This window comes from Rana temporaria, chromosome 9 (genome assembly GCF_905171775.1).
Source record: "Rana temporaria chromosome 9, aRanTem1.1, whole genome shotgun sequence".
In the NCBI taxonomy this organism is placed as follows: domain Eukaryota; kingdom Metazoa; phylum Chordata; class Amphibia; order Anura; family Ranidae; genus Rana; species Rana temporaria.
The window spans coordinates 53,868,830-53,881,372 of record NC_053497.1 but is presented as its reverse complement, the minus strand read 5'-3'; the positions used below and the strand labels follow the sequence as shown (position 1 = coordinate 53,881,372).

Here is a 12,543-nt window from a genome sequence, read left to right as displayed (position 1 = left end):
TTATACTTTAATACCACACAATACCACACCATATTGGGAAATGCATTTGCAATTTTTTTGTATCATTTACTTTACCTGAAAGTATCTGGTTCCATATCAACAATATCAGTCCTATAAATGCAACCATAAATGTGTTAGCTTCAGCAGCAAAATATCATACAGTGTAATGATTACAAGCACTGACCTGGGTAACCCTAACTAGCACTGATCTCATCCCATCCACCCTTGTATTGGCTATTGTTTTGTAGATCATTATATTTTAATACCTAATGGAACTTCCGCTTTTTGGAATACCCCCCCCCCCCCCTCCGGTGTCACATTTGGCACTTTTCAGGGGGGAGGAGGGAGCAGATACCTGTGTAATACAGGTATTTGCTCCCACTTCCAGGCATAGATCACTGCTGCGACCTACGCCATGTCTGGCACCTACTCTGCCCCCCCCCGCTGTCTTCTGAGAGACACACGGGTCCCAGAAGACAGCAGGGACCAGTGTAATTGTGCATGCGCAGTAGGGAACAAGTGAAGCTACAAAGGCTTCACTTCCTGATTCCCTTACCGAAGATGGCGGTGGCAGCACCCGAGAGCCGAGGGAGAGATCAGCTTCGGGCGCGCAGGACAGGTTAAAAGTCAACAGCTGCTGTATTTGTAGCTGCTGACTTTTCATTTTTTTTTTCTGCCGAACTCTGCTTTAATCTGGACACACATAAGCAGATTGAATTAAACACTGATACAACCCAACAATGTGATGTTGGGATTTCTGCCACTGTTCTACTGTTTTCGGACAGGGGTACTCCCTTTTTCCAAAATACACTAATCAGTGCTTGTAGCCAATGGCTGCAAAAACTAATCAAATGCTGGTTTTCCTGCAGGACCGTTAGGGCTCTTTCACACGGAGCGGACCGTTTCTCGGTCCGCTCCGTGTGTCCGCTAAAGCTCAGCGGGGATCCCCTATGGGGGACCGGATGCAGACGGTCCGTCTGTCCGTCTGCATCCGGTCCGTTCCGCCGAACGGAAGAAAAATAGGGTTTCTTCCGTTCGGAAAAGCGGAACCCGACTGACGCAGACGCTAGCGGATGCTCCATCCGCTAACGGACGCGTCCCCATAGGGATTCATTACAAGTCCGTTAACGGACTTGTAATGAACGGACAGACGGAGCGGACGTCTGAAAGGGGCCTTAGACCGGCTTTTGTTGAACAGACAGCAGTACACATGTACATTTTGTGTGTACCCAGCTTCAATTTGTGATCATTTGGTTTATTCTTTTTGGTAGCACTGCATTGAATAGAAATAGACGAATGCCTTGATTTCATTTGTAAATAACTGCACTGTGCTTTCCTATTAAAAATACAATTTCTGCCATTAAATGTGGGACGAATCACATAAAGAATGTGCTTTTGTCAAACTACTACTAGTCTATTTGGTGCCTACAGTCAAACTGCAAGAACACAAACAGTGGATGTAGTAATCTCTATCTTTTGGACTTTTAAAATTAAATTTTAATATAAAGAAAATGTAACCAGAGGAGTGGAAGCCCTCAAAAACTCCAAGGGGATGAGAGCAAAGAACTAAGGAGAGATGATATCTTAGAACCATCTTAGATACCTTAGTGCTCCAGTCATTCTTAGCCCTCCAGACACCACCTATAACTGTGATATCTCTTGTGGATGGCCTGTCTCTTTAGCTACATGAATACATTTTTAGTTGCTATGGTTTGTAAATGTTGCCATTACAGCACAAGTTGACACTGCTTCAGAAATAAGAGGCAGATGCAAAACTAAGAGAAAAACACTAAAATAGAACATACAGGACATATTTTCTGAGGCTCAGGATTGGGACACCCACACTGCGGTCCTCTAACTGAACACCAATCCGACGACGGTCAATAAACTTTAGAAGTCCTCCTAGAGCACAGATCTGTACAAAAATAACATTTGATGATTTATACAACTATCAAGTAAATTTTCATGTTTGTCAAGACAAATAAAAAGGGCTTTTTAATTTCTGCAAAAGCTACCATACAGAAGTGGACATTACAGGGAGTGCAGAATTATTAGGCAAATGAATATTTTGACCACATCATCCTCTTTATGCATGTTGTCTTACTCCAAGCTGTATAGGCTCGAAAGCCTACTACCAATTAAGTATATTAAGTGATGTGCATCTCTGTAATGAGAAGGGGTGTGGTCTAATGACATCAACACCCTATATCAGGTGTGCATAATTATTAGGCAACTTCCTTTCCTTTGGCAAAATGGGTCAAAAGAAGGACTTGACAGGCTCAGAAAAGTCAAAAATAGTGAGATATCTTGCAGAGGGATGCAGCACTCTTAAAATTGCAAAGCTTCTGAAGCGTGATCATTGAACAATCAAGCGTTTCATTCAAAAAAGTCAACAGGGTCGCAAGAAGCGTGTGGAAAAACCAAGGCGCAAAATAACTGCCCATGAACTGAGAAAAGTCAAGCGTGCAGCTGCCAAGATGCCACTTGCCACCAGTTTGGCCATATTTCAGAGCTGCAACATCACTGGAGTGCCCAAAAGCACAAGGTGTGCAATACTCAGAGACATGGCCAAGGTAAGAAAGGCTGAAAGACGACCACCACTGAACAAGACACACAAGCTGAAACGTCAAGACTGGGCCAAGAAATATCTCAAGACTGATTTTTCTAAGGTTTTATGGACTGATGAAATGAGAGTGAGTCTTGATGGGCCAGATGGATGGGCCCGTGGCTGGATTGGTAAAGGGCAGAGAGCTCCAGTCCAACTCAGACGCCAGCAAGGTGGAGGTGGAGTACTGGTTTGGGCTGGTATCATCAAAGATGAGCTTGTGGGGCCTTTTCGGGTTGAGGATGGAGTCAAGCTCAACTCCCAGTCCTACTGCCAGTTTCTGGAAGACACCTTCTTCAAGCAGTGGTACAGGAAGAAGTCTGCATCCTTCAAGAAAAACATGATTTTCATGCAGGACAATGCTCCAGGACACGCGTCCAAGTTCTCCACAGCGTGGCTGGCAAGAAAGGGTATAAAAGAAGAAAAACTAATGACATGGCCTCCTTGTTCACCTGATCTGAACCCCATTGAGAACCTGTGGTCCATCATCAAATGTGAGATTTACAAGGAGGGAAAACAGTACACCTCTCTGAACAGTGTCTGGGAGGCTACGGTTGCTGCTGCACGCAATGTTGATGGTGAACAGATCAAAACACTGACAGAATCCATGGATGGCAGGCTTTTGAGTGTCCTTGCAAAGAAAGGTGGCTATATTGGTCACTGATTTGTTTTTGTTTTGTTTTTGAATGTCAGAAATGTATATTTGTGAATGTTGAGATGTTATATTGGTTTCACTGGTAAAAATAAATAATTTAAATGGGTATATATTTTTTTTTTGTTAAGGTGCCTAATAATTATGCACAGTAATAGTCACCTGCACACACAGATATCCCCCTAAAATAGCTAAAACTAAAAACAAACTAAAAACTACTTCCAAAAATATTCAGCTTTGATATTAATTAGTTTTTTGGGTTCATTGAGAACATGGTTGTTGTTCAATAATAAAATTAATCCTCAAAAATACAACTTGCCTAATAATTCTGCACTCCCTGTAAAGACCCCTGAACCCATGCCAGACCCCACTGTCCAAAAGCTCCCACATATGGACAGTTTGTGCCTCCATAACTCCACTTTAAATAAAGAATAAAAAAATAAAAATAAAAAAGGGATCCACCACTAGCAAGAAACACTCAGCGCACGCCTCTTACCGAATGTGTAGGACCATAATTTATAATGGTCATATACGCATGTATTAAAATATGAAGTGCTAGTCATCCAATAAAAAACGATGTTCACTTGGCAACAGATCCCAGTGTGTGGCTCAAAGCGTTACAAAATAAAAGCACATCAAACTCTTTATTAAAAGTAGTAAGTAGTATCTTCACATGACGTGTATTCAGCACGAGTAATAAACAAGCACAGTCGACGGATGTTTTGCATAGATTTAAAGCTGAACTCTTTTAGGGGAGATCTTGGAATAGTCCTTATTGCCGGAATGTATGTCTGTCAGGACCACTCCTTGGCTACCATGAGCCCTCCAGCTCATCATTGCACAAATTTTCTTGCACGTTTGAGTTATCGAGCCTATCCAGAAGCAGGAAAACAGCATAGGGCTGGGACTGCAGGCTTGTAGTCCAACCAGAAGTAACGGTTCCACTGCTTGGGGAAGCAGTTGTGGTCAGAGGTAGAGGGGAAGCTGTTGCCACTAAGGGGCAATAACCCTTGTTACCGGAGACCACTATGCGTGAGCTGGGGCCAGTACCAGGGCAGACTTCTCACAAAGCCGGGGACGGTGAACAAGTGGGAAAACTTCAGCAAGTGCCAAGTCAAGGAACCAGTGAGACAGCAATTGCGACGCTTGTATAGCATTAGTGAGTGCCGATCCAGGGACTCAACATTTCAGCGGGGGTAAAGCTTGAGGAGTATCTGAGTGCCAAGCCAGGGACCCAGCAGGGAAGCAGGGGCGACGCTTGAGGAAGATACTGAGTGCTAAAGTGGAAGAGCTCAGGGGATCCAGTGGCTAGTGGATCTGAAGTCAAGTGAAAGGCTGGGAGCTTGTTGAGTGAAGACCCACAGTGAGTGAGTTTGGGGTAAGGAGAACTGTTCGTGTTGCAAATAGTTGAATACCATCACCGTTAGCAACAGATAAAAGATTGTTGCCATAGGAAAAAGTGTCCTATGTATACAGAAGTGGTGTCCGGCTGGAAGACTTCACCTGTATAGCCGTCCACCTATAGAAGTCTCGGAGTCTGACAATTATCTTTGCATCTACCAAAGGGTGTCCTGGCCCTAACCCTCTCCCCTACATTTCTGTTCAAGAGACAATAAATCTCTTTGCATTCAAAAAGTGTCTGGCGCCCACCTGTTCATCTTGCATTACACCCACCATGCCTTGTAACCTACTGTACACTGAAGGATATTAGCTCTCCCTTACTCTGGAGGTAACCATTAGGCCTAAAGAGGCTCGGGACTTTGCTACATACTTAATACTAAATTTAGTTTAGGGTCTTTATTGTTTGCCAGATGTTCTACTAAACTCATGTGGCACTGCCAGGTGAAGCCCTGTGTAATTAAAGTGTGGGTCAGAAGACGTGGCAACTTACTATGTCGATAATCTACAACAGATTTATAGCAAAACACATCTGGACGATATTGTGATGTTTATGCAGTGCACATTTGGCAGTAGTAACATTTCTTAGGTCTCACCATAAGAGGGCAGTCAAAGGGAATGATAGAGGAGAGATGTATAATCTTCTCTGGCTCAGTGAGGTTAGAAGGCAGCAATGAGAAATTTGTTGTGAGGATTCGTTGCTTACAGATAGGCAGCGCTGTGGATGATACAGACAGGAATTCATTATCAGTATTGTCCCAATCCTAAAGAGCAATCCAGTGTCATCCCTCATATACAACATTACAGGACAGGGGTATATACGGTCATTAGGGAGGCAACAACAGACATATTGGTGCAGTTTTTCAAAAACAAAAGCGGATGCAAAAGGCTCTATGACCTACAGCAGTCAGGTTTCATGGTTTGTTTTCATGGTCATTTACGTTACCTTTTAACTTTATCCCAGTGTTATATAGCATACTATTTTTCAATATTAAACCAAGTGCATTCACCTAAACCAGATTCTAATAGGTAAACAGTGGCTCTAAAGTGCACAATATGAATAATATGACAAAATGACAATGTGCTAAAAATAATATACCATAAATAAAAAGCACTCAGTGAGAGGTAAAGAGAACAAAAGTCCATGTAGAAATAAAATCCAAGTGCCAAAGTTTGAAACAGGTGTAATTCGATGATAATTAAGTACAAGAAAACAAAATATTCACCCCACGTGAGTGGATGCCACCACTTGTCACCCCATCAGGTTTGAACTTACTGAATCTATTTGCTTTACATTCTCATGTTTGGTAACCACGCCGTCAACCCCAAAGATTTAATAAATCTTCCACGACAATCTGCACCTCAATAGGAATGGGTCAAGCAGTTGAAAAATCTTCTCCATTCATATTGTGAGTTTTGCCTGTCTGCTGGTTGTCTCTTTCCACAACTTCCTTGCAGCTTTTCCTCTGCTGTTAACTTTCCATTTCAGCCTTAGGAACCACGAAAATCGCTGAACAGGTGACTTCAAGGGAGAGGCCCAAATCAGCTGGAGAGATGTTTCATGTTCAAACCTGGTGGGGAAGTGGTGGCATGCACTCACGTGGCTTGAAGAATTAATGTTTTCTTGTACTTGATGATCATCGAATTACACCTGTGGCAAACTTTGTCACTTTTTGGCAATTTTATTTCTACATGGACTTTTTAATTAACTCAATTAATTCACAGAGTAGACACATTGGCCCAGATTCACAGAGAGAAAGGCGCAAATTACGCCACCGTAGAGCAAACACCGTACGCCACGCCAACGTAGCGCGGAGAGGCAAGCATTGCATTTAGCAAGCCAGTGCTCCCAACGCTGCGCCAGCGTGGCGTGGGTTTCGAAGGCGCATGTGGAAGTGGGCGTGACCCCATGCAAATGATGGGCCGAGCGCCAGACCGGTACGGCGGCGTGGCGCAGTTTTTTCCCCCCCGGGGTATCAAGAACTGCTCATGTGCCGTGAACGCATGCACAGCACCCCCCTGCGCCTGCTCTCAACTACGCTGGCACAAAGGCCTAAGCTACGCCGGATCACCGCGTACATAACGTACGCCCAGCCAGACGCACGTCCAACGCAAAAGTACGCCAGCTTGTGTTCCCTGGTGCAGACGTGCTTTGGGAATCTGGGCCAACATGTCAGACAGTGACATTGACAAGGAGAAGCGAAAGAAGAACTTCTCCGTGGATGAGAGGGCGATCCTGACCCCGACCATTGCAAAGTATGATACCTACCTCCACGGAGCACAGAGCGGGAGGACAAGCAAGGCCAGGAAACTTGAAATCCTCCAGAAGGTGACCCTGGAGCTGAACACCCTCGGCCACGAAACCAGAACATGGAAGGAGGTCCAGAAAAATCGTGTCAGGGAAAAGTTGGCAAAGATGAAGAGGCACCTCAGGGCCATGGGAGGCGGATCAGCTAGTAATTTAAAGCTGACTGCTGAAGAGGAGGTCATAGCCAGCTGCCTGGCGCAGGAGCAGGTGGAGGGCCTGGAGGGATTTGACTCCAGTGAACAGGACTTGAGGAGAGGTAAGTGTGTTTCATCCCCCATCCGGTGTGGAGCATGTGAGGGGGTGCAAGGGAACAGGTGACAAGTGTGTGGGCCCACCAACATGTGAATGCTGTGTGTCATCCACAGATGTGCGGGAGGGAGCTGGGCCATCATCTGCCTCTGGACGACCCACGCCAGGCAAGCAACAACTTGTCCATCGGTCTGACCCCCTGGGAAGCCACGAAGCTTGTCAACACACTGTGGCTGCAACAACGGTGGAGGGGAGTGCACACACAGGTGCATTGAAGGTCATTGTGGAGGAGCCTGTGGACATCCAACAGGAGGACTGCCTGTACCTCGATGATGAGGAGACCACCTGCGCTGGACCCTCCGAGACGGTGGAAGTCGCAGACCTCCTAACGCCATCGACGTCCATCAGGGGAAACCCCCCCGAGGGCCAGAGGAACGCCTTCAAGGCCCCCCCCCCCCCCGGCCAGAGGAACGCCTTCAAGGGCCACCCCGGCCAGAGGAACGCCTTCAAGGGCCACCCCGGCCAGAGGGACGCAACCGACTGCAACTCCCAGGAAGGCCCTGAGCAAGACCAGGGGTGCAGCTGGATCAGACCAAGAAGGGCTACAGAGGGAACAGGCCCGCCAGACACGGCACATGCCAGACATTGCCATTGACCTCCACCGTGTGGCTGACAGCATAGCCTCCTTCGTCGGGTCCTCGGCGAAGGCACAGGCTGAGTGTACACTGACTGTGCAGGGCACCGCAGCCACAATGCAGCAGTGCCTCAACCAGCAGGCCGAACACACCAAGGCCATCTGTGACTGCATGCAGGAGGTCAATGCGGCCAATTGTGCAGCCATGGCCACATGCCTGTGTGACCGGTCACAGGCCCTGGATGCCATGTATTACCACATGGTAGCAGGGGGTCCGGCAAGATCTGAGGGCCAGTGATCGGACATGGACATGCAGGTGACCCAGGAACGCAACACGACTATTGAGGAACTGCAAGCAACAGCAGCAGGGATCATGGCGGAGGTTAGAAGCCTGGGCGGGATCGTGCAGGGTAACACTGCTGCCATACAGTTTGAGGGACGCCAGAACAGGCACCTGCAGCGTCAACACAATGCCAGTCAGAGGCAGTTGCAGGCAGAAACAAATGGCGTGCTGACCTGCATTGCCATTGCCTTGGAGGGGATGCAGGCAACATCTCAATCCATATCCAGGAGCGTCAGCCCAGGGGATGAACCGCCACAAGATGCCCCACCCGAGTCATCACCACGACACCTGCGGAGCAGATCCCTGGGCACGAGGCATAGACCGCGAGAGGGCAAGTGACTGTCCCGAGGACAATGGCACCACGAGTGCAGCTCAGAGTCTGAGTTTTTTTTTTTTGGGTGACGTGCACAGAGGCATGTGCCGTGCACCTGTAAGGGCTTGCCATGGCGGACAATGGCATGGTCCAATTTTTTAGGTCATCACATATGTCAATCTCCAGGCCCTTTCTCATGGCGTAGTTGTGCAGCACGCAACATGTACCGATGATCTGGCACACAAAGTTTGGGAAATACAACAGGGCCCCCCCGGACTTATCCAGGTATCGGAAACGGGACTTCAGGATGCCAAATGTGCGCTCCACCACTGCACAGGTGCGTATGTGTGCAGCATTGTATCTTTCCTCTCCTCTGGTTTGGGGATTCCGGTATGGAGTCAGGAGATGGGGCCCAAGTGCATATGCCGAGTCACCTGGAAGGTAAAAGACAGGAGGATGTTAGCCTTGCATGTGCCCTTCTAGATGTCTGCATCATGGGGTCGGACAGTCATGCCTCACACCCATGTCACTCACCAAGCAGTCAGCTGTCCCTGTACACGTTCTGTTCGAATTCCGTTGGGATGGTGCTTGGACGGTATATGTAGCTGTCGTGGCTGGCCCCGGGGTGTTTGGCACGGACGTGCCATATGAGGCATTGGGCATCAGCTAGCACCTGTACGTTGATGGAATGCCACTGCTTACGATTGCGGTATATGTGCTCTGTGGCACGGGGGGGCCGTAGTGCCACATGTGTGCAATCAATGGCCCCGACGGTGCGTGGGAATCCGGCAATGCTGTAGAAATCCTGCATTGCCTTCTGCCGCAGTTGCTTATGGGTCGGTTTGATGATGTGGTGGGACATGCGTGTGAGGATTGCGGGGACAACCTGGTGCACGCATCTGCTCATGGTGAATTGTGACATCCCAGACACGACTCCACTTGTACGTTGGAAAGATCCACTGGCGAGGAAATGGAGTGTTGCCAGTACCTTGACCAGTGGCTGCACTGCATGTGAGCATCCCGTCTGGCTGGTGATTTCATCATGCAGGGCTGTGGCTAATTCCAGGATGGCATCAGGGCTGAATCTGAAGATGCGGTACACCTCTGATTCCCCCATGCCGAAGACGTTCATGCGTGTTTGGTATATCCTCTCCTGTGCCCTCCTCCGTGCCTGTTGACACAGTAGTGCTATGACCATGGCTGCCCCTGGCATGTTGGCATACAGATGTGTTGTCCTGCAAGTGTGGTTGCTCTGCTCGTCCGTAACGGTGCTGCTACAGCTGCTCTCCAGCTGACCTGTGCATGTCTGTTGCACCTCATTTATGGGGAATAACTTTACGCCGGACGTACAACTTATGCGCATCTCGCGTAGCATGCGCCGGGCGCACGCACGTTCGTGAATCGCCGTATTTCCCTCATTTGCATGTTTGAATGGCTAATAAATGGGAGCAGCCCCATGCGTCCAGCCCATATGTGCGCCCACCTTACGCCGGCGTGTGCAAGCTACGTCGGTGGGGTGTAGTCTATTTTTAGACGCATGTTGGTTCGTGGGTCTGCCGCACACATACGCCGGCGCACATTTACACCTACCCCGACGTATAGCACGTTACGCCGACGTAAGTGCTTGGTGAATCTGGGCCATTATATATTTCTTTATATCATACTCATTATGTGTGGCACATTGGTCAGATAGAGATGGCTTTTTATGTTTTTTTATCTTACTGGATTCTATTCAGTAAGGTAAAAAACCTTCCATGTCCAGCTCCCCCTTATACTTACCTGAGCCAGAACCTGAACTTATGTTGATCCAGCACTGTGCACGAGAGCAATATCACACTCTCTCTCTCTCTCTCTCCTTTCTGGCTCAAAAGGCAGCAGCAGGAGCCAATGTCAATCATAGCCAGTGAGGAAGAAGTAGGGGGATGAGCCACACTGTGTGTATGTCAATGGACACACAGAGCGCAGCTCGGGAGCAAGCCTGCATGAGAGTCCTCATAGCAACCAGCTTGTTATGTAGGCACTCAGCGGAGGACCAGAGAAGAGGACAAGGGCTGCTCTGTGTTTAATAACGCTTATTACAAAAAAAATTACAATAATTAGTTTAAAATGAAACTAAACCTACTGTTGACCCTCCTGCCCACCTCCATCAATGCTGTTACCATAGAAGTATTACCAAGTCCCCTCACACACTTGCCTGTTGGCTGACCCAGGCTCCCTGGCAGCCTGCTATTTCTGGGCCTGAGCTGTAGAAGTTAAGGCAGAGGAACTGAATAGAAGCCAATTAGAAGTGGGTGGAGAAACTTTTGTAATGGGATTTGGTTTACCCCTCTCCTACCAATTAAAAAAATAATTTCTACATAATTTTTTAACACCTCAAATTCTGTCCAGTCCTGTAGTGTCACGGAATAGCCTCAATTATGTCAGTGGGTGGTCCTTAAAGTATAACTAAAGGCAAATATTTTTTTTAGTTTTGGATAGACAGGGTAGGGATTAGGACCCCTGTCAATTTTAATTGCCGACTGTGTCGCTGTTAGGGAGATTCATCCTCTCCATTTATCCTGTTTACCATTATCATTGAAAGTGAAAATAAAAATCACATATTTTGGGTTGTCCCCAGAAAAGTAATAGGGGGGGGGGGGGGATCTTCCAATGGGGACACTAGTTCTAGTGGTCTAGATGTAAATCCAATTCATGAAATTTGAGCTGGGCACATACAGCGGTTTAACAGGACAGGTTCCACTCAGAACAGGCCTCGTCATGGTCGACCAAAGACGTTGAGAGTGCATGTGCTCAGATTTATATCCAGAGATTATCTTTGGGAAATAGACTTATGAGTGTTGCCGGAATTGCTACAGAGGTTGAAAGGGTGGGGGGTAAGCCTGTCAGTGCTCAGACCATACACCCCACACTGCATCAAATTGGTCTGCATGGCTGTCGTCCCAGAAGGAAACCTCTTCTAAAGATGATTCACAAGCAAGCCGCATACAGTTTGCTGTAGACAAGCAGACTAAGGACATGGATTACTGGCACCATGTCCTGTGGTCGGATGAGATCAAGATAAACGTATTTAGTTCAGATGGTGTCAAGCGTGTCTGGCGGCAACCAGGTGAGGAGTACAAAGACAAGCGTGTCTTGCCTACAGTCAAGCATGGTGGTGAGAGGAGCGCAAGGTCTCCAACATCCACCAGCTCCGTGATGTCATCATGGAGGAGTGGAAGAGGACTCTAGTGGCAACCTGTGAAGCTCTGGTGAACTCCAGTGCTGGAAAATAATGGTGGCCACACAAAATATTGACACTTTGGGCCCAATTTGGAGATTTTCACTTAGGGGTGTACTTCTTTTGTTGCCAGCGGTTTAGACATTAATGGCTGCATGTTGAGTTATTTTGAGGGGACAGCAAATTTACACTGTTATACAAGCTGTACACTCACTAATTTACATTGTAGCAAAGTGTAATTTCTTCAGTGTTGTCACATGAAAAGATAAAATAAAATATTTACAAAAATGTGAGGGGTTTACTCACTTTTACAAGATACTGTTCTGTATATGAAAGGGTATTTTCAGCTTGCAGGTGGCAGAGCACAGAGCAATCTGAAACCTGAATGGAGGGAAAGGACACACCCCCTCTACACAGTCTTAGGCTGAGTACACACTGTTGCCGGATTTGCATGAATTCGGCCCTGAAACTGAGCCAAAAGGGGAAAAACCACATATATTTTGCTATAGACTGAGGCAAGTACAAATTATTGAATGATATGCTTTGTTAATTTTACAACCCCAATTATAGCATATATAAAGTACTGCAGCCCTCAAAATTTCCACTCGCCTACTAGCATTTGGCGAGTGGATTTAAGCTGGGGGCGAGTGATGACAGGGCTGCATGACCAATCTCCCTCCAATCTGTGCCTACACTTAGAGTCCCGATGAGATTGGCGGCCGAAGAGGAAAGGTGCATGCTCGGGAAAAGTAGTCCGTTGAGCCGCGCACAGGCAGAGCAGTACACAGAGGCTCTCCTTACAATTCTCATTAAGGCATGGGACC

General features: G+C 47.3%; 1 protein-coding gene across 1 annotated transcript in view; it reads right to left on the bottom strand.

Moving 5' to 3' along the window:
• MSH5 (mutS homolog 5) overlaps positions 1 to 12,543 on the bottom strand; it is a 108,244-nt gene that overhangs the window by 76,135 nt on the left and 19,566 nt on the right. The window contains exons 6-8 of the mRNA XM_040323504.1: positions 5,252 to 5,373; positions 1,806 to 1,915; positions 76 to 111 (exon numbers count right to left, since the gene is read on the bottom strand). Of these exons, the coding sequence (XP_040179438.1) occupies positions 76 to 111; positions 1,806 to 1,915; positions 5,252 to 5,373 (268 nt within the window). The remainder of the gene's footprint in view (positions 1 to 75; positions 112 to 1,805; positions 1,916 to 5,251; positions 5,374 to 12,543) is intronic.